The sequence below is a fragment of the Ylistrum balloti genome, unplaced genomic scaffold, assembly GCF_031769215.1.
Source record: "Ylistrum balloti isolate Yb309-2 unplaced genomic scaffold, AGI_CSIRO_Ybal_v1 Utg370030, whole genome shotgun sequence".
Classification (NCBI taxonomy): Eukaryota; Metazoa; Mollusca; class Bivalvia; order Pectinida; family Pectinidae; genus Ylistrum; species Ylistrum balloti.
In genome coordinates, this window is record NW_026782093.1 from 303,569 (window position 1) to 328,031 (window position 24,463).

At 34.0% G+C, this 24,463-nt stretch overlaps 1 protein-coding gene across 1 annotated transcript in view; it reads right to left on the reverse strand.

Moving 5' to 3' along the window:
- LOC132548870 (uncharacterized) overlaps positions 1-24,463 on the reverse strand; it is a 62,726-nt gene that overhangs the window by 22,544 nt on the left and 15,719 nt on the right. The window contains exon 2 of the mRNA XM_060212767.1: positions 14,600-14,733. Within this exon, the coding sequence (XP_060068750.1) occupies positions 14,600-14,733 (134 nt within the window). The remainder of the gene's footprint in view (positions 1-14,599; positions 14,734-24,463) is intronic.

Sequence of the window (24,463 nt, forward strand, 5' to 3'; positions counted from 1 at the left end):
TAATGTCTGTCTGACCTCATGAAACATACCGAAAAAATCAACAATAAATGATTCGATAAGGCAGTATCACTCTATGTAAAAAGATCCACAATTAAATCAACGGAGATATACACAGCACCTAACTCAATTTTTATAAATTACACAAAATTCTGTCTTCTATCTTCATACCTCCCATTTGAGTCACAAGTATATTTTATTTATCTGTTTTATTTCTTGATAATAATGACAAACAAATTGAAAAATGTAAGCTAACATCTCTTATATCCTGTCTTAGAATTGAATTATTTTTTCAAGGGCAACTTATCAGAGAATTTGCAATGAATATGAGGACTGGTACTTCCCATTCTTACGCATACTACTAATTTTTATCTAAATTGAAACCATTTAGGGTACAATTTTTAAAAGCATTTTCAAAAGTTGTTATGCCAATGAAAAACATATAAGCATTTTTAAGAGTCGTCCAATCAAAAACAAGTTAATGAAAGTAGAGCGTTTGCACTGACTTGAAGTTATAGGTTACCACACACATTAAAACCCTGCAGATAGCCCTGAATATAGTGACAAATTGTAATGAACTTTAAGGAAGGCCCTTCCTTTTAATGCAAGGTATTGAAATTCATTTAAATTCTATTTATATGGCACTTTTCTACTACTATCTATCAAATCACATCTTTTGATACCATCTTTTAATGCAAATTTCATATTTAACATACATCATCTAAGTGTCAGAAAGAGAGTTCTCTCCAGTTCAAACCACAAAGTACAACTCAGTGCTCATATACCACACACTTTTCACATAGAGATGTAGGTAGAATCATGAAAGGCTTAAACATTGTTGTAAAACTCTCTGATTTTGAAGTACAGGTTACCAGATCCACATGTGGTGCAGACCACCTTCTGAGTAGTTAGCTTATCTAGGATTTCAGGAAATATTTATTTTCTAAAAGAGCAATCATCTCCTTATACTTTCACTTCTGTTCTGCAAGATGAATTGCAGGTATCTGTGTTAGATTGACCTTGACCTTTGATGTCTGTATTAAACTGACCTTGACCTCTGATATCTGTATTACCTTGCCTTTGTTGACATTGGTATTAAATTGTCATTGACATTTGTTAGATATCTATTTTACATTGACCTTGACCTTTAATGACTTTGGTATCTGTATTACCTAGATCTTGATCTATGGTGTATATTGCAGATCTCTCTATTAGAGTGACCTTGAACTTTTTCATCTGTATTACATTGACCTTGACCTTGAAACCTTAAAGTAGATCTGTTTTTATGTCGGCCTTGAAAACATACACAAACTGATTTCACAGACTTTTCTTACAGAGATTCTAAATCAAGTGAGTTCATATAGCTTTGCTGTTGATATTTGCTTCAGAGACATTGTCAAATGCTTTACAAATGATACCATTTAAGACAGATTTTGATAATTAAAATGTGTGATTATTTGAGTACCTAATTAGGTCATTATAACGCCGCCTAAATGTCCCTCCATGTCTGCATAAATGACAGCAAATGTGTTTGGCTATTCCTAATCAGATTAAAATTACGTTACAACAGTTTTGATGCATCACATAGGAAAAAGGACACCTCAAGCATGTGCATTCCAAACATTCCGAACACTCATCTCAAAATCTGGAATTAATAACCGAACTAGTAATTAATTAAAATCACATGAAATAAATCTGTTTGTTATTTCAATTATGGGTATTTGATAAGATTAAATTGAGATAAGGTAGTTTTGTTAACAGATTCTGTAAAATGTGCATCTGACTATGCCCCCAGGTATAGGTGGTTCTGCAAATCCACCTTAAAAGGTAAGATTAGACTAATAACGCTTCCAAGAAATAATCATCTAAACAAAAGTTCTGAATTTCTACAAATTTTTGAGAAATTAACTTCACAGAATTAGCTGTGAATTACAAATACATATTTTTGTTTTCTTTTTTTTTAACTTAATGCAGACTGTTGATGGTGCCAACAAGATGAAGTGACTGTTTTTTCTTCTTTCATTCTGTAAACTTGTGTAACTAAAGACCTGTATTATCCAAAACCTAACCTGTATCATCGACAACCTGTATGAAGCAGAACATTTGCAAAAAATACTGTTACCATTTAAAAAGTCCTTTTTCTTTTATGAAACTTCATCATTTCCAAATAAATGTCTACATTATATATAATCCCTGTGGTGTTGTGATTGAGGCTTGTTACATGACAAATATACCATTAAAGAAACAAATGAAGACAGATGTGTCTCCACTTGTCAGAGACTACACGTTAAAGACATTTGTGTAATTTGTACAAAACATCCATCACCACACCAGATGTATAAGAAATGAAATAGTGGAGTATAGACTTCAGAAACCGTAGAACTAGTACGATATTAACTCAACATCTCACCTCCTTAATTAACTCACCAGGCATTTAATCAACAAACCTTTATTCAATGAGCACACTTCTTAGAATCACAAAATTACCTATATTTATATATAAACAATACAGATTACTCAGAACTGTACAAAGATCCATGCTCCAGTAGTCATTACTGGTATACACATTTTGGACAAATCTTCACAACATGTGTGCAATATCGAATTTTAATAATCTTAAAAATTTATATATATGGGTTCTGATGCCAAATATTTATGAAAGTCAAGTCTGATATACTACTAGATATCTCACAAATAAAATTTTTTTTTAATCTCCACCGTAAAATATGATATATTAGGTTGGCTTGCTAGAAATTGTGGACTTGTAACAGGTAAAATATGGTAGTTGTAATACAATACAGTGAAATACATGTTATTGGAGTATATACTGAGTGTGGAACTGATAAAACTTCCGTTCCACTTGAGTACAACAAGCTTCGACTGAGGATCGAGAGGTAACTTTATTCATATCTACAATTGTTTGTAGAGAGCTAATAAACAGACCAGACTATCACAATGCATGACAAACCAAATTCGTATTACAGTTTTACCCACCACTTCAAAATATTAATAACTTTCAATCTCATTTTGAAAGATTTATTAGAATTAAAAATATCTTTATAATATCAAATCCACAATCTTATAATCTTGCTTGAATGAAGTAAAGTGGGTTTGTAGGTCTTTGTAAAGTTTTCTGCCTCTCAACATTCAGAGTTTGTATTAAAACACTGCCATTCATTTAAAACAGATGATCTTAACCAGCTAATATCAGATTGATTTTTAGGGCATGTATTTAAATTTAGGTCTCATAAAAAGATTAAGTAATTTTCATACAGTGAATCTTAAAGTTTTAAAAACACCATATGTGAAGATTTCATGGGAACGAGAGAGCTGGGAGCAGACAAATTGTCTTGCAGACAGATAGGATAAAAAAAATCTTATCTGACAATTATCAAAACAAGTATTTACTATACTCTCAATTAATGTCAGATGTGGCACACCTTTGACCCCTACATCTGTGGAATGAACTCTACCCTTTTAGTATCTCCTATAGAGATTGTACCATCTGTAATCTACATTGTAGGGTGTCGAGGAGGTTTCAAGGTCATTTGAAGGTCAATTCTGACAATTCTTAAACATATTGGTATCATTAGATGCTCAGACTACACCCAAGCATGGTCAATAAATTCATCACTCAAGCATATGACCTTGTCTGATATTTATTTTTTGTTTCATTTCAAAATATTTTAAATGCTTGCAACAGGCACATACAACAAATTTTGACAAACACTGCTCAATGTCTTAAATTCAGTTGAACTGATTTGTGTATAATTGTTAGGAAACCGCATCTAAATAATTGATGAAGATGATTACAGGTGAGTAAAATCCTTGTGATATCTTCCTAACTTGAAGGTCTCTGAGGATATTTTCTGGACCTTGAACTGATCAAGTTAAACAAGGAAGAATGTAAGAATTATCTCCATTGTCAAAGTCGTGCTATAGATACTGGGGAAACAGGCAATAATGACATGCGTCTTATAAAGTCAAGAAGGCGATGAGTCAAGGATTGTTTGTATAGGTACTTAAACATCTGTGTGTTTGGCCCTGTAGATGCTATTTCCTGGAAAGTGTTACGATGTATATTATGTAAGTGAAGATTGGATGATATTTAAAAAACTTTTCATCTCTTTAAAATTTTAATTATTGTCATATGTTAATGTAATTCAAAGCTGAAATGTCGTCTTACGGAATTATAAATGGTTGCTGGGATTTTTTTTCAATCTGCACATCAATACTGTCTTGCAGTAAACATGTTTTCATGTCACTAATAATTACCATAACTTTAGTATGCAAATAAGTACCTGCATCCACCTCTGTTGCCAAAAACAAAAGATTAAAAAATCCCACCCTCCCTACAGTCCCTCAAGTTCTGTATATTTCTTTGACTAGCCAACTCATCATACACTCACAAGCAGTTTCTTTTATCAGTTAATACACTATTAAACCCTATAAAGAAACGCTTATCACTAGAATGTCCCCTCCAAGCCCTCCCTGAAGTGGCCAGCCATAATTAATTTGTATAAAGCCGACTTTACTCTAAACACTTACAAAATAAACAAATACATTTTATTAATTAGTAGCCATTTTTCAAGTTTGAAAACTCCCCATGATGCTTTATTTTCAGAATTGTTCATGATATAGCATTTGTTATCCTTAGGTTAAAGAGAGTGGTCAGTCTAGGCGATGGTCAGTGTGCCTGGGGACACCAGACAAACCAATCTCCTGATAGTCTCGTCCAATAACAAGGCAGCATTAGTACCTAGATCTATTAATAGATATGGTCAGTTTAGGTCAGACCAAAGGTAGATTCCAAATAGAAACATCAACAGATAAGCTAACCAGTAAAGGAAATCTGACACAATAAATCCTTCAGGGCCTAACTGTGTTACTGCTATGATACAATTGTTATACCTTAACAGCAAACGTGCCTCCAAGGCTAAGTTATCAAGTTTAATCGTATCTTGTATATATGGAGTGTTCCCTTGAATGAGTGACAATACTATCTTGTCAGGTCTAATCAGGATATATGTCTAATTCTACTGGTTTGCAATGTACTGACAGCCAACACTACTTTAACAATTTAACAAGGCAAATCAATTGGTATTGTGATTCAAAGATATGAACATGTGTAACAGAAAGGATGATAAAGGACCTAACCCTCCATCTACATGAAGACACGAGATAAAGACTTAGAAGAATACATCATATGTATATACCTTGTATGAACAAGAAATACTCCAGACAAAAAATTCAAAGTGAGGTAATCACCAAAGGGCCATAACTCTTGCTGCATGTAATGTCAACACATGAGTTGATTTTAGTATGCAGTAATTTCCAACGAACTATGGAGGTTTGAACAACGGTTGATTAACAATGCAAATAACAAAGAAACTAAATTTTTCCATTCGGCATCCTTAATTACTTAAAACAAATTTTCAATCTATCAATCAAGTGTATCTGCAACAGATATGGTTATCAAAGCCGGATGTAAATTTCCCCGACAGAATCTGCAATTTCCAGTTTTTATCAGAAAATTCCTTGCGAAAAATTATTTTTTAAGATAAACAACGTACCTGGTGCATATTATTTAATGTACATACAAGAATGAGATGCCACATCTAAGCTTCAGAAACCTTGTCCCATGTCTACCTATAATGTAAACCTTTAAAATATACCTTTACTTACTGTTCCAATGTTTTTTGACAGGTAACAATCAAGTATTCATGACAAAATTTGCCGTAAAATACCTACAATGTATGTTCTGACAGTCTCCATATTGAGAAAGGAATGCAAGGTATGGACTGGTCCCACCATTTGATCTACATTCCTATAAATATTTCGTCAAAATTATTCTATAGAAAAAACGTTACACTACACATTGAGGTTTAACAGATGTGTAGCCTGGCTTAACATTCTATTTGTACATTAAGGGTTTCTTTCTTCTAATGTCACAAAACAGTTTTACAGGTAGCTAGACTTTTTAAGCTGTTATATAAAGGTAAGTTAACGACTTTACACACCTGTCAACAATACCCCGAGTTTTATTACTTAATTATATACATTTATATACAGAGTTTTTTCTTCAATTCCACATTAAACGTTATTGATAGGTTGTCAGTTAAGTCACAATTACCTCTAGGTACCACAGTGTTCATTTAGTCTGGATGTCTCACCTGTTGACGAGGTAAAGAACAAAGAGACTTATGGACATCAGGTGTATATATATATATCTTCCCTAAAGAGGTTTCATTATATATAAATGTAAGAAAGAGGTGTTTAATTTGTTTCTGACACTTGACTGACATCAAACCACTTGATGAAATTAGCGTTCATGGAATAAATGTTTTGTTGAAATACCATTCTGGAATAAATTTGTCTATATATACAAGGTAAGTCATTCTTTTGGAAATGGTTTACATTGCTTATAACAAGAGGTAGAAAGAATTGTTCAGAACAATTAGTCTCCTCAACAAAGCCCTCAAGTCTTATACTTACAACATTACAACAATTAAAAGATTTAATCTTGGTTTTTAAAAGAGTGTTGTTTTCTTGTTCTTGAGAAAGGATGTCAAATTGGTACCATCAGTATAATAAAAAAACTATGTTGTTTACAAGGATATAGATTCACATGTCATGTACCAGCCACCATTATAATTTTTAATAAAAAATTATTTGATAATCTGAAATGCATTAATCACGGAATTATACAGCATATGATGGATTATCCCGAAGTTAGGATACCAACATAACAGACGGAGATCTTATCAATTCATTAAACAAAATAAACACAACTGTTAAACCTTGTTATCAGGCCAGACTGACCACTGGCTATCTCTGTAATAACACAGAACACTGACATTTAGTGATGTAACCTGGGTTAAGTATGCTCCCCTTTAGGCACATATATACAATTGTTTATCAACAGTCTGTGGTTCTGGTCACATGACCAACCAACGATATATATCCGATATATATCTGCAACTGGAAACTCAATATATTGCTGTTGCTAATTTCTTAGTTAGAGTCCAACTCAAAATCTGGAGACCAAAATTTGTACAAAAATAATAGAAGAAGGAATTGTTTGTCAATTCACTAGTACCATGTGTGTGTTTGTCTGTCTATCTCCCTCATACTAGGTCAATACTTGTATAGATCAATCACCTGGACCAGCTGGACACAATTCACATCAACCTTACAGGTTAACACCTACATACTTAACATGTAATGTTAATTTGTAGTGGACCTCAATTAAGGAGTGTCTCTGCTCATCATTTAGACTATCAAAATTTCAACTTGAACACACAGAAGGTAAATGTTGATTTATGAAACAGCTGACTCTAAAAATGTCTTGTGTTTAAGGAGATCTGGTTACACTAGATTTAAACAGACTTCTTTAATGTTCTCAAAGGAATGGACTTCAAAGACAGTTTACCCCAAATTGATTTAATTTGAAGATGCTTTAAACAAACACTTGTCAATGAAATAACATATTAATAAGCAATACAAAATATTAGAAATCCACTCTTCTTAAACAATAAAAGATAGAATATTTTTTCTCTTAAATATTTTCAATAAAATGAGGATTGAATTGATACCTAAGCAGTTTATTCTTAATTAACAAATGAAAGTCACATTATGTTACATGTGTGGCAACTCCCAAACCATTGTTACAACTGGTTACTGTGTATTTCCTTTCCAGTCAATTGTCACAGGATCTCTGTATACATCTGAATCAGACACCAATCATCATGACACTAGGTTAGCCCAGACATAACACCAAGGCCATTCGCCAGTTCGTTGCAACATGTTCACAGGTTTCATGCATAATGGATCGAAGTCTTATCGTCACGTCACGTAAAAAAAATATAAAATGTATATAAATCACCTCCGAGCAATTTTGTGAATGAACAGTGTTTAAAAAAAAAAAAAAACGTGTCTGCCAAAGTTTGAATCTGTTGAGTGAGTCAACAGTCATGTCATATATCTGTTACATTTATATCAATTACTGAGCAAATATCTGGCTATTTTATAGCTTTCCGTGTTATCAGACAGCTGTCCTGTTCAATCTTCCACAGAATGACCAATGCGAATTAAAATTCCTCAGCATAAGACGTTATGACAATAAACCTATCGTAATCAGGATATATAGCACTTATCAGGTCTTTACGAAACAGAAAACATACTTTCGCTATAAACCAAGCCCTCCAAGATTTTTTCTACTTCTATTCATCAAAAGAATCTGCAATCTGTTTGAAAGAAATAAAATCTGTGCTAATTGTCATGTAATAACTTAAAAAAACATCACCCCACACAGACTTCAACTTATTTAACAGTTTATCACAGCGACGTTCAACACCTACTCGTTGGTGTAAAATGATTTTATATTTGTGAAATTCTTTTCACACTTTTACATAATGAGAGATTTTTATCTTCTTTTTTCATAAATTCTACATTAATATGCATTTGAAATGACAAGATTATTATATAAACTTCTTTTTACGAATTAGACCTGTTTCATCAAAGGCAACCAACCTTTTTCGATTATCCAGGTAAAGAAAACTTGTCCATGTTGTGTGTTCGAATGAATTTGTAATCCATCAAGTTCACACTGCGGAACAAACTAAAGTGTTTTTCTACCGCAAATAAAACTTAAATGTCAGTGTTTGGGTATTTAGCACTGCAGTATACATGACAGCATAATGTAACCAGACTTCCACATATATGATCGTTAGGGTCATATATATCAGTGGTAGTGTTCCTACTAATACTACGTACCTACCCTGTGGCTATCATTCCATTAAATATCCATCATTTTCTTCATATCCTGATAAAAAATCTACAACCCGTGTTTTTGTTTATCTGATAGAGAGGGAAAATTGCTGAATCGGCCAATTTATTGATGTAGTAGGGTACAAAAGTATAAGTAGTTTAAGATATATTGCTTATATACATACCTGAGGACAATTGTCAGCTAGAAGTTTTAGGCATTAAACAATACAGAAATGTTTCACATCCGGCTGATAAAAGAGTGTAAACTCCCGAGTTACAAGTTATCTGCTGGGACAAAACAGTACAATTCCATTACACAAAGAAGTATAGGAAAGTCTCTGTACATCCTAATCCTTTTGAAAAACAGAGGAAACTCCCACAGAACATGTTGTTTTCCCGAGGGCAAATCACAGTAACACTGAGGAGGTGTACACGGGACTCATGTATACATACAACTGGAGTCACTCAGGCAAAACCATGTACACACCTGCAAAGAACTGTGTCGATCGCATATAATCGAAAGAATTTAAGGAGTAGAATTAACAGTAGGTTTGTGTAATGACACTGAATCAGTCCGTAATGGTTGATGTGTTGACACAAATCTTACGACTTTCTTACCAATATAATGAGAACAAGATTATGTGTCACTTATATAGTGACTTAATCGACAGAATAAACATGTATGTCTATGTGACCTGAACAAACTCACCATTGGTAGACTAGCTATGACCTTGTCAACTTGACAGTCACTGTGAAATTGACAACTGTGACAATTTGATACAGGTGCCATTAACCAGAATTCAACAACTGTAATTTTAATTGGTGTACACAATGACGTGTTTCAATACTTTTCTCTAAAGCCATTGTAGCTGATAAAAAATATTCATTGATAAGGCACGATTATCAACGTTTCGTCTAATTGAACAAAATCTTGTCATATCACACGTCTTCTCCCCTTTATGAAATTTTGTATGCCTGTAAGAATAAGTCAGCTGTACACGTAGATTACACCGGCCTATTGTTTGACACAAAGTGTTTAGTGTGAAATATCTATACTATAAAGATTTGTACAGAGATAGAGTTAGACTATTTGTGAACCGACACAAATCCCAGGTCCACCTTTTGAACAGTGGAGGATTCCCGGCTCCTCACATCTACAAAAATATCGATATTTCTTTGTAAGTCCCTGTTAAAAGTATGTATGTAAAGAAACAAATAGATCCCATGATTATATCAACAATCTTTCTATTTATAAACCTCTTTGAAACGTGATGACGCAGGTAAGTATTTCAGCTTTTTCAATGACAAAACAATAGTGTATCAACATAAGTGTATTTTGTCTCGAGGTCTTGATTACCGATGTCAATACAAATTTTCTGGATGAATTCCCGAAGGCAAATATATCTTTATATAGTATACTTAAACATACAGAAATATCACCGATATACAAATTGAAAATTTTCTGTATCAATGTAATTGTTTTCTCCGTTTAAATTTAAACCATTTTTTTTTCAAACAATTAATTATTTTCATTAGAAAAAAAAAAAATCAATAATTTGATAGTTTACTTAAGGATGTATTTATCTAATTCACAATCTATTTGTTTCAAATCTGAAATTATACATGCAACTTGTGTCTTTCACAAAGAAGGCAAAACCACTAAGGCTTTTTAAGTTCTTATCAAATTGTTTATGAAATACAAGATTTATTTGAGAAATTCAACAAACAGTTCCTTTCCCAGGTGACTGATACTGCAGACATATTTGTTGAAATCCTGGAGACTGTTTCCCATAGCTATAGTGATGACTCCTTATAAAGCTAAAATATTACTATCTTTTTTTTTTTATAATTAAAAAAAAAGATATTATAAATTTTTCTAAAATGTTTATAATTAAACCTAACCAAACAGCTTTGTCGAAAAATTAAATTCCATTATATCTGATGCTTCTCCCTCAAGGGCTCTTTCTCATTGATAATCAATGAGGAATAATCGCTTCTCCCCTGGTTTGTGACTTTGGTTCCAGAGTATTTGGGCTAGCATCATGACAGTGTGCCCCCCTGAACCTGCTCTGGCTCCAGCGAGTCGTGGTAGGGACCTTAGAGGACAAGACGACACGTTACACTAATTCCTTATGATACAAGTTTGTCCAAATTTATGGCCGTGCCATCGTTACAATGAGATGTTTTGTCAGCTGTGATGTTTGGTTGGATCACCAAAGATCAATAGAGAGCAGAAGTGAGATTTCTCTCAACAAGAAGCAATTGCATCTGTGTCGCCATTCCGCGTCATGCAGGCATTTCGTTGCAGTGATGTATTGGAGACAGACCACTTTCCTGACTGGTTTTGTCGACAGTCTCATCGCCTTGTTAGCTATAAGTTTAACTTCATCACATGCCTTTTTACCAATTTTTGCCATTTTTTTTTTTATCATCAATTCCCAGAGGTATTTAATACAACTGTTAAGTGTTAATGTTTAGAGCAAATCCTCCGTCAATATTTATGTGTGCCCAGGGATACCACTTATCAGACCATATATATTATAGACGTATCTTTTCAGGATAGATATCGCGGACAACACTAATAAAACCATCCTGTGTTGCTATATATTTACATATAACATACTGCCTCCCTTATATTTACGATCAGCTTTGTTTCCATAACCAGCATTTATTGTATCACTAAAAAAGATTTTTCAAAGATTTAACATGAAATGTTGATAGTTTGTCAATTTATGGTAAATAAACTTATTTACTATCATCTCCATTAGAAAATTTACTATTCAGCCATTTCAACTACATGCATATTATTGAAGGGATCATTATTTGGAATTTAGCTCTAACAAGGAAATGATTAAATAATAATCTTGTGTACTCTTATCAATTTGTGTAATTAACTTAATATCCTGCCTTGAGGGAAATCAGACAGCTAGATTTAAGCACAAATATTGTCTTTATTGGATGGTTTATCTCAAGAATACTTCCCTGCAAATACATGTGTCCATTTATGCAACAGGTTAGACTGGAGACTTGCATGCACAAGACAGATATTCAAGTCTATACATCAAAAGACTGATTAACGTGACTATGAAACTGATACCTCCATGACCAAACAGCAATTAGCACATTTAAATCTTTTAATATTAAGCTAACTATACTTTACAAGTTATCAATAAACTATCGGGATATTTTGAAAAAGAAACTGATTAAAAAATCCGTCCTGCACTGATTACAGACCTTTACACTAATAACATCATTTACATTATTTTCAAGACCATTGAAATAACCATATTAAATTTCAAAACAAAAGATATGCTGATGAAAATCTAACACAGTGCAAGCTTGATCAGACATTAGTCAAGAAGTATTTTTTGAAATGTTTGGAGTTTTATGACTTTAAGCTGCTGATATACCAGGCATAGGTTGTTGCTATGGACAAGTTTTTTGTCCACACATTATTTCTAGGCATTCACGGTTTTAATCACACACCATAGTAAGCATTAGTCTATCTATCAGAATTAAATGTAACAGCCAAATTCCATACATAATCTAAAGTTCTGGCAGTCTTTTAGAATCATGCAAAGTGCCGATCACGTTACTGCTAATTTTGTTTACAGTCAGTAGACCTCTCAAGGAGTGAAACAGATAGGACTTTTTATCTCTTTAATCCTTAGAGTTTTGCAGCTCAGGACGATGAATCTACATGGAAAAACCTTCCGTCTCTAAGACATAAAAAAGTAAAAACAAATCTACAGATATCATTTGGCAATTTACCTCACATACACTACTGTCAAAGGGAGATAACCAATCTGGTCTGTTATAGGGCTTGACTGACAGAGCCTGGTATAAGAGTACAAATGAAATATTGAATTGACACCACCAAATGGATTCTGATGGGGATCTGTGCTGTGAGGCAGAGATTTGGATGACAGGGTGGTCGAGAGGGCACGTTCGCAGGTGGTCCAGGCTGCTTATTTACACCAAAACATCAATTAACATGGAATGCAGATATATGGTAGAATCTAGAGATTTAACACTAATTTAATCCAGGGATTACAACGAGGCATTGATAAAACTGATGACTTACTTGGTACTATAATTCCAACACACTTCAATGTTAATCAAGATAACAGCTATTTAAGTCATCAGTAAGAAAAAATATCCATAGGGATTTTGAGTTCTGACAGGAACGTTCCAATAAAGTCAAGTGCTGTTATCCTATATATATGATTTTGTTGATTTTATCATGGAGATTTCTATAGACAGCAAATATGTGGTGTCAAAATGAAAACTACAAGGACAAGTGTAAGAGTTCTGATATTGGAGACGAGGTCAAAAAACTCTAGAAGTAACCTTGAAAATGAGTTGAAGGTCATTGGCCTTGGACTCAATTAGAGCAAAAAGATCAAGCAAAGAATACGAAACAAATTATCATAATTGAAACACGAAAAACAAAATTACAAAATTTCTTATTTAATGATAAAAAGTCAACACATTTTTACAATGTAAATGATTCAAAATTTGTACCAGATGACATAGCACCTGGCTACCAATGGACACAACAACCCTGATTTAATCTCCATACAGCTTTGATAACGTTTCAGTGTTTCCTTACCTGTAGCTGTAAGTGTGGCTATAGATATATTTCAACTCATGCTTTATCTGTAAGGTAAGTATGTTTTTTTTTTTTCTCTCTCATTCTGATGCATTGTCATATGGTTTGAATTGGTGTAATATTTTCCCCCATATTAAACTGTTTGCTGACATTTGTTACTAAGCAATGTCATGTGGATTTTTCCAACTACCTGATGAAACTCTATCACAGGTTATCTGCATGGGATTGATGTGCATGCACATCAGCAAATTTTTTTAACATTTTGAAGTTTTCGTTTCTTTTATTACCAAAGCCATCCAGCCCCAGCAAGACAGCAACAAGTCTGCTGTTTGAAAGGATCAAATATGCATGAATGGCTGGGGTACAAGTTTCCCGACATTGATTATAAATATTTAATATCACACACAAAAAAAAAAAAACAGTCAGACTTGTTCAACCGAAACATGGTTTTTCATCATTCCATGTATTATCCTATAAACACAGCAATGATATCGTTTCATCCTTTGAGCTTCGTCAAACTTTTTGTTTTTGACAGAGAATCTACTTTTGATGAGGTGTTCGTACCACTATGTCTTGTTTTAATACAATCTGTTAGAAACATCAACACCTTAACACCACAGAATGTTCAACATCATATTAAGCCAGATCATGATAGCAGACGTACATGTAATCTTTCTGCCATAGTCCCTACTACACACAACTCTACCTCTCCTTCAACATGGAGTGAAATCTTTCTGCCATAGTCCCTACAACACACAACTCTACCTCTCCTTCAACATGGAGTGAAATCTTTCTGCCTTAGTCCCTACTACACACACCTCTACCTCTCCTTCCACATGGGGTGAACTCTTTGTTCCCATTGTCCCTGCTAGACACATCTCTACCACTCCTTACAAAGGGGTTGAACTCTTTTTCGCATAGTCCTCTACCACTCCTTTGACCTTCAGCTGTTACCCTAGAGATGCCTTCCTTGCCAACTTTGCACATTGGTGAAAGCCATTTCTGTAGAACCAAAATGTTTGATGCCAGATTTCAGAACTACCAATCCTTCCTAGCTCTTGACCCTGGTAAGACCATTTTCTGACTGACTCTAGTGACGTAAAACTTTGATTTGATGACACAAATATTTGAATCTGCTGGCCCTAAAGACACCAACTTCCAACTCTAAAGAAAATGATCTTTGACCTGAAAAAACAAAACTTGCCATGTATGTACACTGACCTTTTGAACTCATCTTGGAGGGAGTGAAGACGTGACCTGCATTTGTTGTTATCCTCTGTCATGGAATGGAGTTTATGTTCCATTTCTGACCGAATCATCCTCTCTCGCTCCAGGTCCTTCATAAGGGTATCCTTCTGAAACACACCAACATGGAAAGGTTACTTAATGAAACATTAATTAAGGATTGAATCATGTTATGTTGAGGTTTATGGGGGAATGAACCTCAATAGGTCTTGGGACAAATTTTATGAACTGTGAAGTTGTTATATTCAGAATAATAACACAAAAAACAAAATTGAATTGTTTGAAGAAAAAACTATTAAAATGAATTTTATTTCATGAAATAGTATCGACTTTGCGAACGAATACAATATATAGTCAGATACTCCACGGAGCAATTTCAGGTTAGTGACGGTAAAAAGGTCATATTTGAAAAACAACATGTATTCATACGCCAACTTAAGAGTACATTGAAAAATGACTTGAGTAAACTTTGGTAGGTTCAATGAGTCCGGGTTAAGTGGAAATATTAATATTATCTAACAACTCTTGGTTCCGACAAATGAATCAAGAAAGTATATAACAGCCAGGGTAAAGACCAGTCAAAACTTGAGGGACAATGAAAACGCCTAAATGACCTAAGACACAAGTACACGTAGGTATCCAGGTTTGTTTCATACCCAACCTCTGAACTTGTTTAATCAATAAACACACATTTAGCCTAATATGATTTTAGATGGAACCACTAAGTAGGTCAACTTCTATGAGAATTTTTCTGCAAATTTTCATAAAGTCTGGTATAGTTATTAAATGTTAGACTTTTTTTTAGTAAGATAGATCCTTATAACTTCAAACTTTCTTAAAAACCTTAATTCGGTGGATGCCAAAACCTATGAAGACACTAATTCTTTCATGTTTAATGCTTAGTTCTTTTCAATGAACGTCACTGTTTTAATCAAAGTGAACTGTGCCATGAACCTTTGTCAGTTTATTTAAATGAACTTGGTGACATCACAGTAATTTTCCTTTCACAATTAGCTCTCAAAGGCGTCTGTTTCAGAAGCAGACACGAAAGTCACAAGGTCACTGTAAGAATATGTCACTAATTTAATCAAGATATTAGCAAACCTTATTACAAAGAAATTAAAACCCTTTTTTTATAATGACATCATTATGATGTTGTACAAAGTATTTCTGATCATTATCATTTTCAATTAACTTTTTTTTTTTTTCTTTAAATGAAATCGAAATAATTGACAGCATTACGTATGAATGGTTTCAATTGGCATTTATATATATCTGTCGATAATTCTTTCACCTTACCACATGATTAAATTTAATGATCACATGACCACTCGGCCAGAACGCTCATCTCTGTTTGAGATTTATATTCCGATAGTCAACTTCTATACACCTGTCAGTTAAATCATCATTGTAATATTTCACTTACTGATCTATGGTATTTCTCTGTGCTACCATAGACAACTTGTCTGTTTATATCCAAATACTCACATACATCATAACGAAGGACAGGGTATCATTTCAATATCGGCAAAAGAAAATCTTGTACATTGAATAAACATTTCGCTGAGAAGATTTGAATGTTAAACATAGTCGATTGCCAACATGATTTTAATTATTTTGATGTTTATTTTAACAGCTTACATAACTTGTCCGCAGTTAAGGGAGATTTTGCAAGGATTTAAAATATGTTTCAAATCTTTATTATGCATATCTGTATGCACAATAGTATACTGAACATGATATACTGTTAAAAATACCACTAAGCCAGACTTGTTGAATACACTGTGTGTCACTGTTATATTTCTTGGTTTCATGCAAAAGCATAAATCTTCTGTACAATATCTTTCACAGATTTGGTGGGCTTATTATCAAGCATGGGCTTATTGCCAGTAAATCGCAGACGCAGGTATTTTAAGTATTGAACAACTGGGTCATCAATGGAAATTAACCCTTTTTGCAGAATTGACAAAACCCAGATACATTAGAATTAGACAAGTTTTCTCTAAAGTCCATTAGTTCTAGCTAATTAGTTCGTTAACTCTATTCTTTACATAGAAACTGCTCCATGTATACAATTAGTGTATATATACTGATATCCATTATCATCGATAATTTTGTCCTTTTTACAGATGGCAAGCTGGTTATCTAATGTATCAAAAATTTCCTTGTGAGTTGTAAACATATTTGACCCCTTTTGAAACAATTCGGACCCCTGGGTTTTTCTAATACAATTATATGTTACACGATCATAAATGCTGACTTATAGAGTTAAAATATCCCTATACAGGCTTTGTCTGTTGTAACTAAATATCTCATAACTCATATCTTTCATAACTCATATCTATATTTCTTGTTTAGTCGAACAAAGGACCAAGTCACTAACAGTCTTGGTAAGGTCCCAATTTTCTGGTCCCAGAGGTTGTACATAATCATACAGGGCTAACAAACGAAGGTAAGGGTACTGCTGGAAACTGATCGGCCAGTCATGACACAACACTATGTGTTTTAGGGTTTAGTGAAGGAAAATGAATTAGAACTGCTTGAAATTCTACCGAACAGCATATGTTCTGATATGGGTGGGCTTATTAGCAGGCATGGGTGTATTGAGAGGCTGATACAGTGCAATCTATATAATGACATTCTCAATATTATATTAGTTATATAATGTTGCACTGATGGTGCAATCAACCTCCAATTTCTTGACTATTAACAGAATATTCATATATGTTGACCTAGTAACTGTTCCAGAGCTATTGTGAATGCACTTTTGACCTATAAATTACCAGGTTCTCATGTTTATAGGGAAAAAGTGACACCTGGAGGACTAATTTCACACTGGGGAGCATCAGAACGAGAAAAGTTTGCACTTGAAGCCAGCAACGAACAAGCCAAAATGCCTTGTAATCGATCATATCTTTAACTTCAATTAGTGGAAAACATATTTCAAATATAGAAAGATATTAACATTGATTTGATACTATGTGTGCATGTTTAGAAATACTGACCCAAATATACATTTCACATTTCTCAGAAAATTTGACAAATTTTGATTGCATGATAGAAAAGCCCAAATAACATACTGGCCATATTGATTCCGATATATTCCTTAATCATTTCCAGAAATTGATCATGAAAAAAAACACCACACACAACTTTTCATGATTTTCCAACATATATCAATTTTGTGTCCTTCAGCTGCCTTTCAGTTTCGACCTTGGATGGGTATTACGACACATATGTTGGAATTACCGTAAATTCTTTGTCTTTAATGACTCTGAATCTGGTCTGTTAAACCTATCACACTAAGTATTTGCTCCATTAACTAGCTACTGCTGCCTTACATCCAGCACAATGTTACATCCCCACTGGCGATTTTAATTAACATTAGGTGCTACATTAACCTGTAATTCCGTTTCCAGTAAAATATACTACGATATTTGTTTAATCTCTAACAATTTCGGAACTCTTTTCTGTCAATGAAGAGATTGCCTGCATTAAATCGTGACCAAAGTGACAAGTTAATGATTGTCAAACGAAAGCTGAAATAAAATTTAACTCGCGATAATTGTTGAACGGACATGTAACACGACAGCCATATAGGGAAGAAAATTGGTTGGCTGACCTGGGTAACTTTACTATAATTTCTCTGTCATTCCCCAAGTGGTTTACGTGGAAAAGTATCTGATGAAACAGTTAAGTAGTGTAGAGGAATAACACTTTATATTTAATGCTTTGCTTTGCCTATGTTTTAACTAAATTTCGGTATTTCTACCGACAGTTTGACAGGAAATTACTGGACATTTAAATCGAAAATGTTCAAGTTGACCTTTGGAGTAATTACGCATTGAACAGGTCAATTAAGGGGATTTAAAAGCTGTCTGTAAAAGCTTCACATCTATCATGCTTTTTTCTAATCACTAATATTTATAACCACACAAATGAAGAACATTTTTCCCAATTCTAACTCTCTGTATTACCACAAAATAAACAGGTTTACATGTAACCTACAAATTACTACCAGCTCAGAAATGATGATAACATATGAAAAAGATATACTTCTAGGGGTGAAATCAATGTTCAAATCAATCACATTTTTGATGTTGGTAAACTATACTTTAATTAATTGTAGCTTATATATCCCTATTGAACTGTGAACAGCGAATAATAACTACCATAACACACCTCTATTTTGGTACAACACTCCACAGTACAATATTCCACAATACAACATTCCACGGTACAACATTCCATGATACAACATTCCATGATACAACATTCCACTGTACAACATTCCATGATACAACATTCCATTGTACAACATTCCATTGTACAACATTCCATGGTACAACATTCCACGGTACAACATTCCATTGTACAACATTCCACTGTACAACATTCCATGGTACAACATTCCACGGTACAACATTCCACGGTACAACATTCCACAGTACAACATTCCACAGTACAACATTTCATGGTACAACATTCCACTGTACAACATTCCACGGTACAACATTCCACAGTACAACACTCCACAGACAGTACAACACTCCACAGTACAATATTCCACAGTACAACATTCCACAGTACAACACTCCACAGTACAACATTCCATGGTACAACATTCCACAGTACAACACTACACAGTACAACACTCCATGGTACAACATTCCATGGTACAGTAAGTATTGGTAAAGGCTATCTATAAAAGCATTTTCTCATCATCAAAATTGTTCCTGATTTCAATCTCACATGAGCCTCAAGCAAGCAGATTGGTCTGTTAATCTGAATCAGATATATATGACAGCTGACTAGAATCACTGTTTTAGATTATTAAAGTAACCCTGATCATTTCACCGACATCATAATGCAATATTCTCATATTTTCTGCTCAATATTTCGGAATTGATCAATAGAGAAATAGATGCCCAAACTTAAAACTGACGGAGCTGACAGCAAGATAGGAGAGTGATGGACTTTTTTCTTCAAGATGTTTTTCTTATCAACAAAAAACCTTGTCAGATAGGCTTTGTTTACAGCCCTCATATGACAAAAACTGATTTTGAAAAATGGCATATTTCAACAAAATGCATTAATTTTAGCATCCTTAATCCACAGCTCAAGAAATACAGATCAATTACAAGTTTATCACACACATAACCAGCCTTTTCCTGTCGTAACATTCGATAATAACCAACGACACAATCTCCAGGATACCTGCAGATGTTCTACAGAAATAATGAGGTCACATAGGAGATTGTCATTGACCAATATCAGTCTCTTACAGTCATCAAAATTCATAACACAAACAGAACGAGATTATCTCTTCATAAACAGCCTGTATTTTTTATCAGTGAACAGAAAAAATATGGAATTAGAATTAACGATGTCAATCCAAAAGACGAAGTGATTGTTTTCATTCAGCAAATAACCAGATTTTTTCGTATTTTAATTCTTTTTTTTTTTTTTGTAAAATGAAAAACATCAGATTTTATTTTAAATAACTTTATTTTCTCTTTTAAATTACTAAAATTATCAAAATATATTATTGGAAAAAAAAAGTGATTGTACATAAATGGTGCAATGGAACAATAATATTATCCCATACTTGTCAAATCAACCCAAGATCTAAAGTCCCGTCATCTCAATTTTGAGTTAAAATTTAAACAAAGATAAGAAAATGAAGAGCAAAGGGTTCACATACCTTGGATTTCTTAAAATGAAACATCTTTGGTGGCCTAGATCAATCTCATCAATGACAAGAGTCGGTATAACCTCTGATGCTTTTGTTAAAGTAAGTACTGCAGTGATCTACTGCCTTATGATAAAATGTCATCAACTTTAATTCACAGCTGCTTATCATGGTCTAGTTTTATTGTATTGATTCCCCAGGAATGCCAGATCCCTAGGGATTCCCTTTGGATCAGGACGATGGAAATTTCTTTATTCTTGGAAAGCATTAGTGCCTTATGGTACCAGAAATACATATTTTTCATTTCTATTAATTCCGAGTGCAGTCAAGTCCAATAAACGTCAATAAGTGAAAGTCAAAATGGCTGTATATGTTTCCCTATCCAACATCGCGGTACCACGTTTGGATGTTGACGTCTCCCGTCGGACTGGCAGTGTGTTGTATCATTGCAGTCTCTTGACAGATTAACAGTGAGAAAAATGTAGTGCCAATTAATACGAGCTTTCAGACGCCAAAATGTCTCGCCACAGATATATCCAAGACTGACCTGTCCGACATTGTGGGCTATTTCTCTAATACAGCCAATGGTACAGTTCCAGTTCATCAAAACGATAGAATGAGGTCAAGTAATACTATATAGGGGTCAAGTATGAATAGATCAATTTCGTCCCCACTAATCTACGAGCTCCTCTACTGTTGCTAATTATGTTTTATTTATAGAGAATGCATGTTCATTGCATGCTCTCATATAAAGTGCATTGTGCCAGAAACGTAAAATGAACTAATGTCAACTACAAATTCACATGAGTAAAATTCTAAACAACTAAAATATGTTTCACAAGATTGTTGGTGTGATTACACAAAGTCACGAATCTACACCAACTCATGATATCAGACCATAACATCTCCATGTAAATGATTTACAAGCCTTAAACAGGCAAATCCTAATGCTGTTGACCACTGGTCATTATCTGATGTCCATCAGCTACCCTGAACATCCATTGGCTGAAGTTGATTGGCTTATCAATCCTACATTAGGACATCCACTGGTCAGAGTTGAATTTCAGGTTCAAACTGACAGCCAAGGACAAGCAATGGTCAAAAACAGACTTGATATAAAAGGTTGAGAGTCAAGGAACTTTGACTGACTTTAGTGGTCAAATAATGGTCAATTAAAGCTAATCCACAGATAAAAAGAGGCCAAGGAACAACCAGTGGACATCTAATGGTCTTTTATTGGACTGAGGAGTCTAAAGCTCATTAGGTCATCCATCAGTATGAAAATTCCCAAAGAAACACCAAAGCAAATGGGAAAACATCACAAGGCAGTGTGGACTCCATAAAGGGAATGCACAATTCCAATTACATCTGACTTCAAAGGTCAAAGTTTGTGTTAAAGGTCATTCGCAATTAATATCAGGAGCAAATAAAGACGAAGGAGAATTCAAAAGCACAAATTTCTGCGTGTCTAAGATATTGATCCTAACACAAGTTTTCCGTGTTTTGAAAATTCTTTTTGGTCTCACTGGTGTATTTAATTTGATAAACAAATATAACATTAGTATCATATGACTGTTTGAATCATTAAAGCTGATTTGTTTTAAAAGAATTCACAGATTTAACCTTTTACTGACATCTGACATTTTGTTCCTTAAAGTTTCCAAATATCAGAGAATTTAACACAAATTGTATGTCGTAGGAGCAGCCTTTCAATTATCCTCTAATCAGTCAGGTACCTTTTCCATCAATTAGTATATAGATTTACCTGTTAACGAACATTAGCAGGCCTTACCGGGCAGACTTTCCTAAAAAAAGGTCACATAACCATTAATTAAGGCAGTAATCAGCAATACACTTAAGTTACCTCCATGACAGGGAATGAAGAGTTCTAAAACCAAATTGCCTGACATTGTATCAATCAGAAATTGTTTTACTATAAACGTTGATCTAGACCTTTAAGTGGGTTTCCATGTGGCTTACTATCAAGATATTTCTTGTTTGATTGGTTAATGAATAAATTAATCACTACTGACCATTTGAATCGAGACTCGGGCGAATAGCGTTATTGATTCTAGGAGACTGATTATTTCTCCAACATTATCTACCTTAAAGAGTCATTCTAATTAGTTAGTGAGACACATCACCCATAATTACAGCTTTATTGATTCTCTGAGACTGTATATTATTCTCCGTAATATCTACCTTTGAGTTATTCTAAATACTAGGCGAGATACATTATGCATCATTATACTTGATCTTACTTTAACAACAGATCTCTGAGGTCTACAATCATCTTGTTGTGTGTCTTAAGACACTGATTGTCATCAATTGTCAAATATGACACAGTTACTGATTGTCAAATGACACAAATGTCAATGATTTTTAACAACACATAATGGTCAAATGACATGGATAACTACGGTCAAACAACACAAGCATAATCGCTGACACAATACATGTCTCCTACAGGCCCCCAAAAGTCATTACACTGTAATAATTTTAAAATTTTAATTTCTAATTTCTTAAACAAAATCCTTCACCAAACTCCAACAACCCTGAAAACCAAACTTCAACAACCCTGAAACCCAAACTTCAGCAACCCTGAAACCCATACTTTAACAACGCTGAAAACCATACTTTAACAACGCTGAAAACCAAACTTCAGCAATCCTGAAACCCATACTTTAACAACGCTGAATCCCAAACTTAAACAACTGTGAAAACCAAACTTCAACAACCTTAAACCCAACCTTCTCTACAATGATTTAATGTGTTGTAACTGTGTGAAGTTTAATGAGAATTCCTCAATGAACGAAGGCGCTAGACCCAGACAACAATTTTTTAAAAATAGTAACATTGACCATGACCCAAACACACTGGGACTCAAAGTTTTCCAAGATATTTTAGTGTTTAATGAGTGTGTGAAGTTTGGTGAGATTTCCTCCAGTAATGAAGAACCTGTTTTGCTGAGAAACTTTCAAAGATGGACACATGCAGGGACGTCCACTGGAGTGTGCGAACAAAAAAACAAATTATACACAAATATTGTACATAGCAGTAACACAAATGAAGCCGATTAAGATGATTGCATTTCACATCATTATAGGAAGCATACCTTATTATTTGCTGAATGACATTAACTATCAATATTCTAAATTCAAATTTCGCAGTCACTACCGAAAGTGTTAAAAATATAAACTTTATTTATTTTACAACAATTGCGAAACAAGTTATGTCAACTTATACTAATCATTCTTGTTGGCCCGGATGTAAGCGCGCGAGGGGTCTTATTGTGGGAGGAAACCGGAGTACCCGGGGAAAACCCATGTGGTCGGGCAGGTGACCCCTTATCTTTTCACGTCCGTTCCGGGAATCGAACCCCGGTCGGCTAGGTGAAAGGCGAGTGCGTTAACACTGCGCCACCCGGGCACCGAAAGTGTTTCCAGGTTGGTCCTTTGCAAATGATGCTAATTCCATTTTGACAAAAAATTATTAAGGACTGTATTTTGCTTATAATATCTGTATGTTGACATTCATTTGCTGTAAAAGAACATATTGTATGATAAAATTTCATTATAAGAAATAAGTTGAAATGTTTTTATTTTATGTTCAGTAAAACATCACAAAATATAACTAATTCTGTGCTTTTTTTATTACATGCTCAGTCAAGCTACTTGTACTCCCATTTTATTTTGACACCAATAAACTATACTCATTTATATGTATCTAAAGATTTTTAGTATCTTAATTCTGTTTTTTTCTTTAGCAATGCCTGTGAAATTCAAGTTAGAACCTGAGTCGAACTTTTGCAGTCAATTTTAACAACTTGGCATAATCCAGCTGATTTTGGAATATTTCGTATTTTCAATAAATTAATATTACACTTACATCATTTTCTATGTTTGATGCGTATCTGTTAGATCAATATATCCATATAACAAATTCATGTATACGATCTCGCATAGATGGCGATTGATAAAATCGTGTTTCATGATGCCTCAGGACATCGCAATGGAAAAAAAGCATGTTCACCAGTAAACTGTTGATGAAGCTGGTACAGAGAAGCAGAGTAACTGATCACTATATTTGTAATCAAAACAGTCAACACTAAAAAGTATTTCATTCTAGTCAGATCATCTACAGAACAA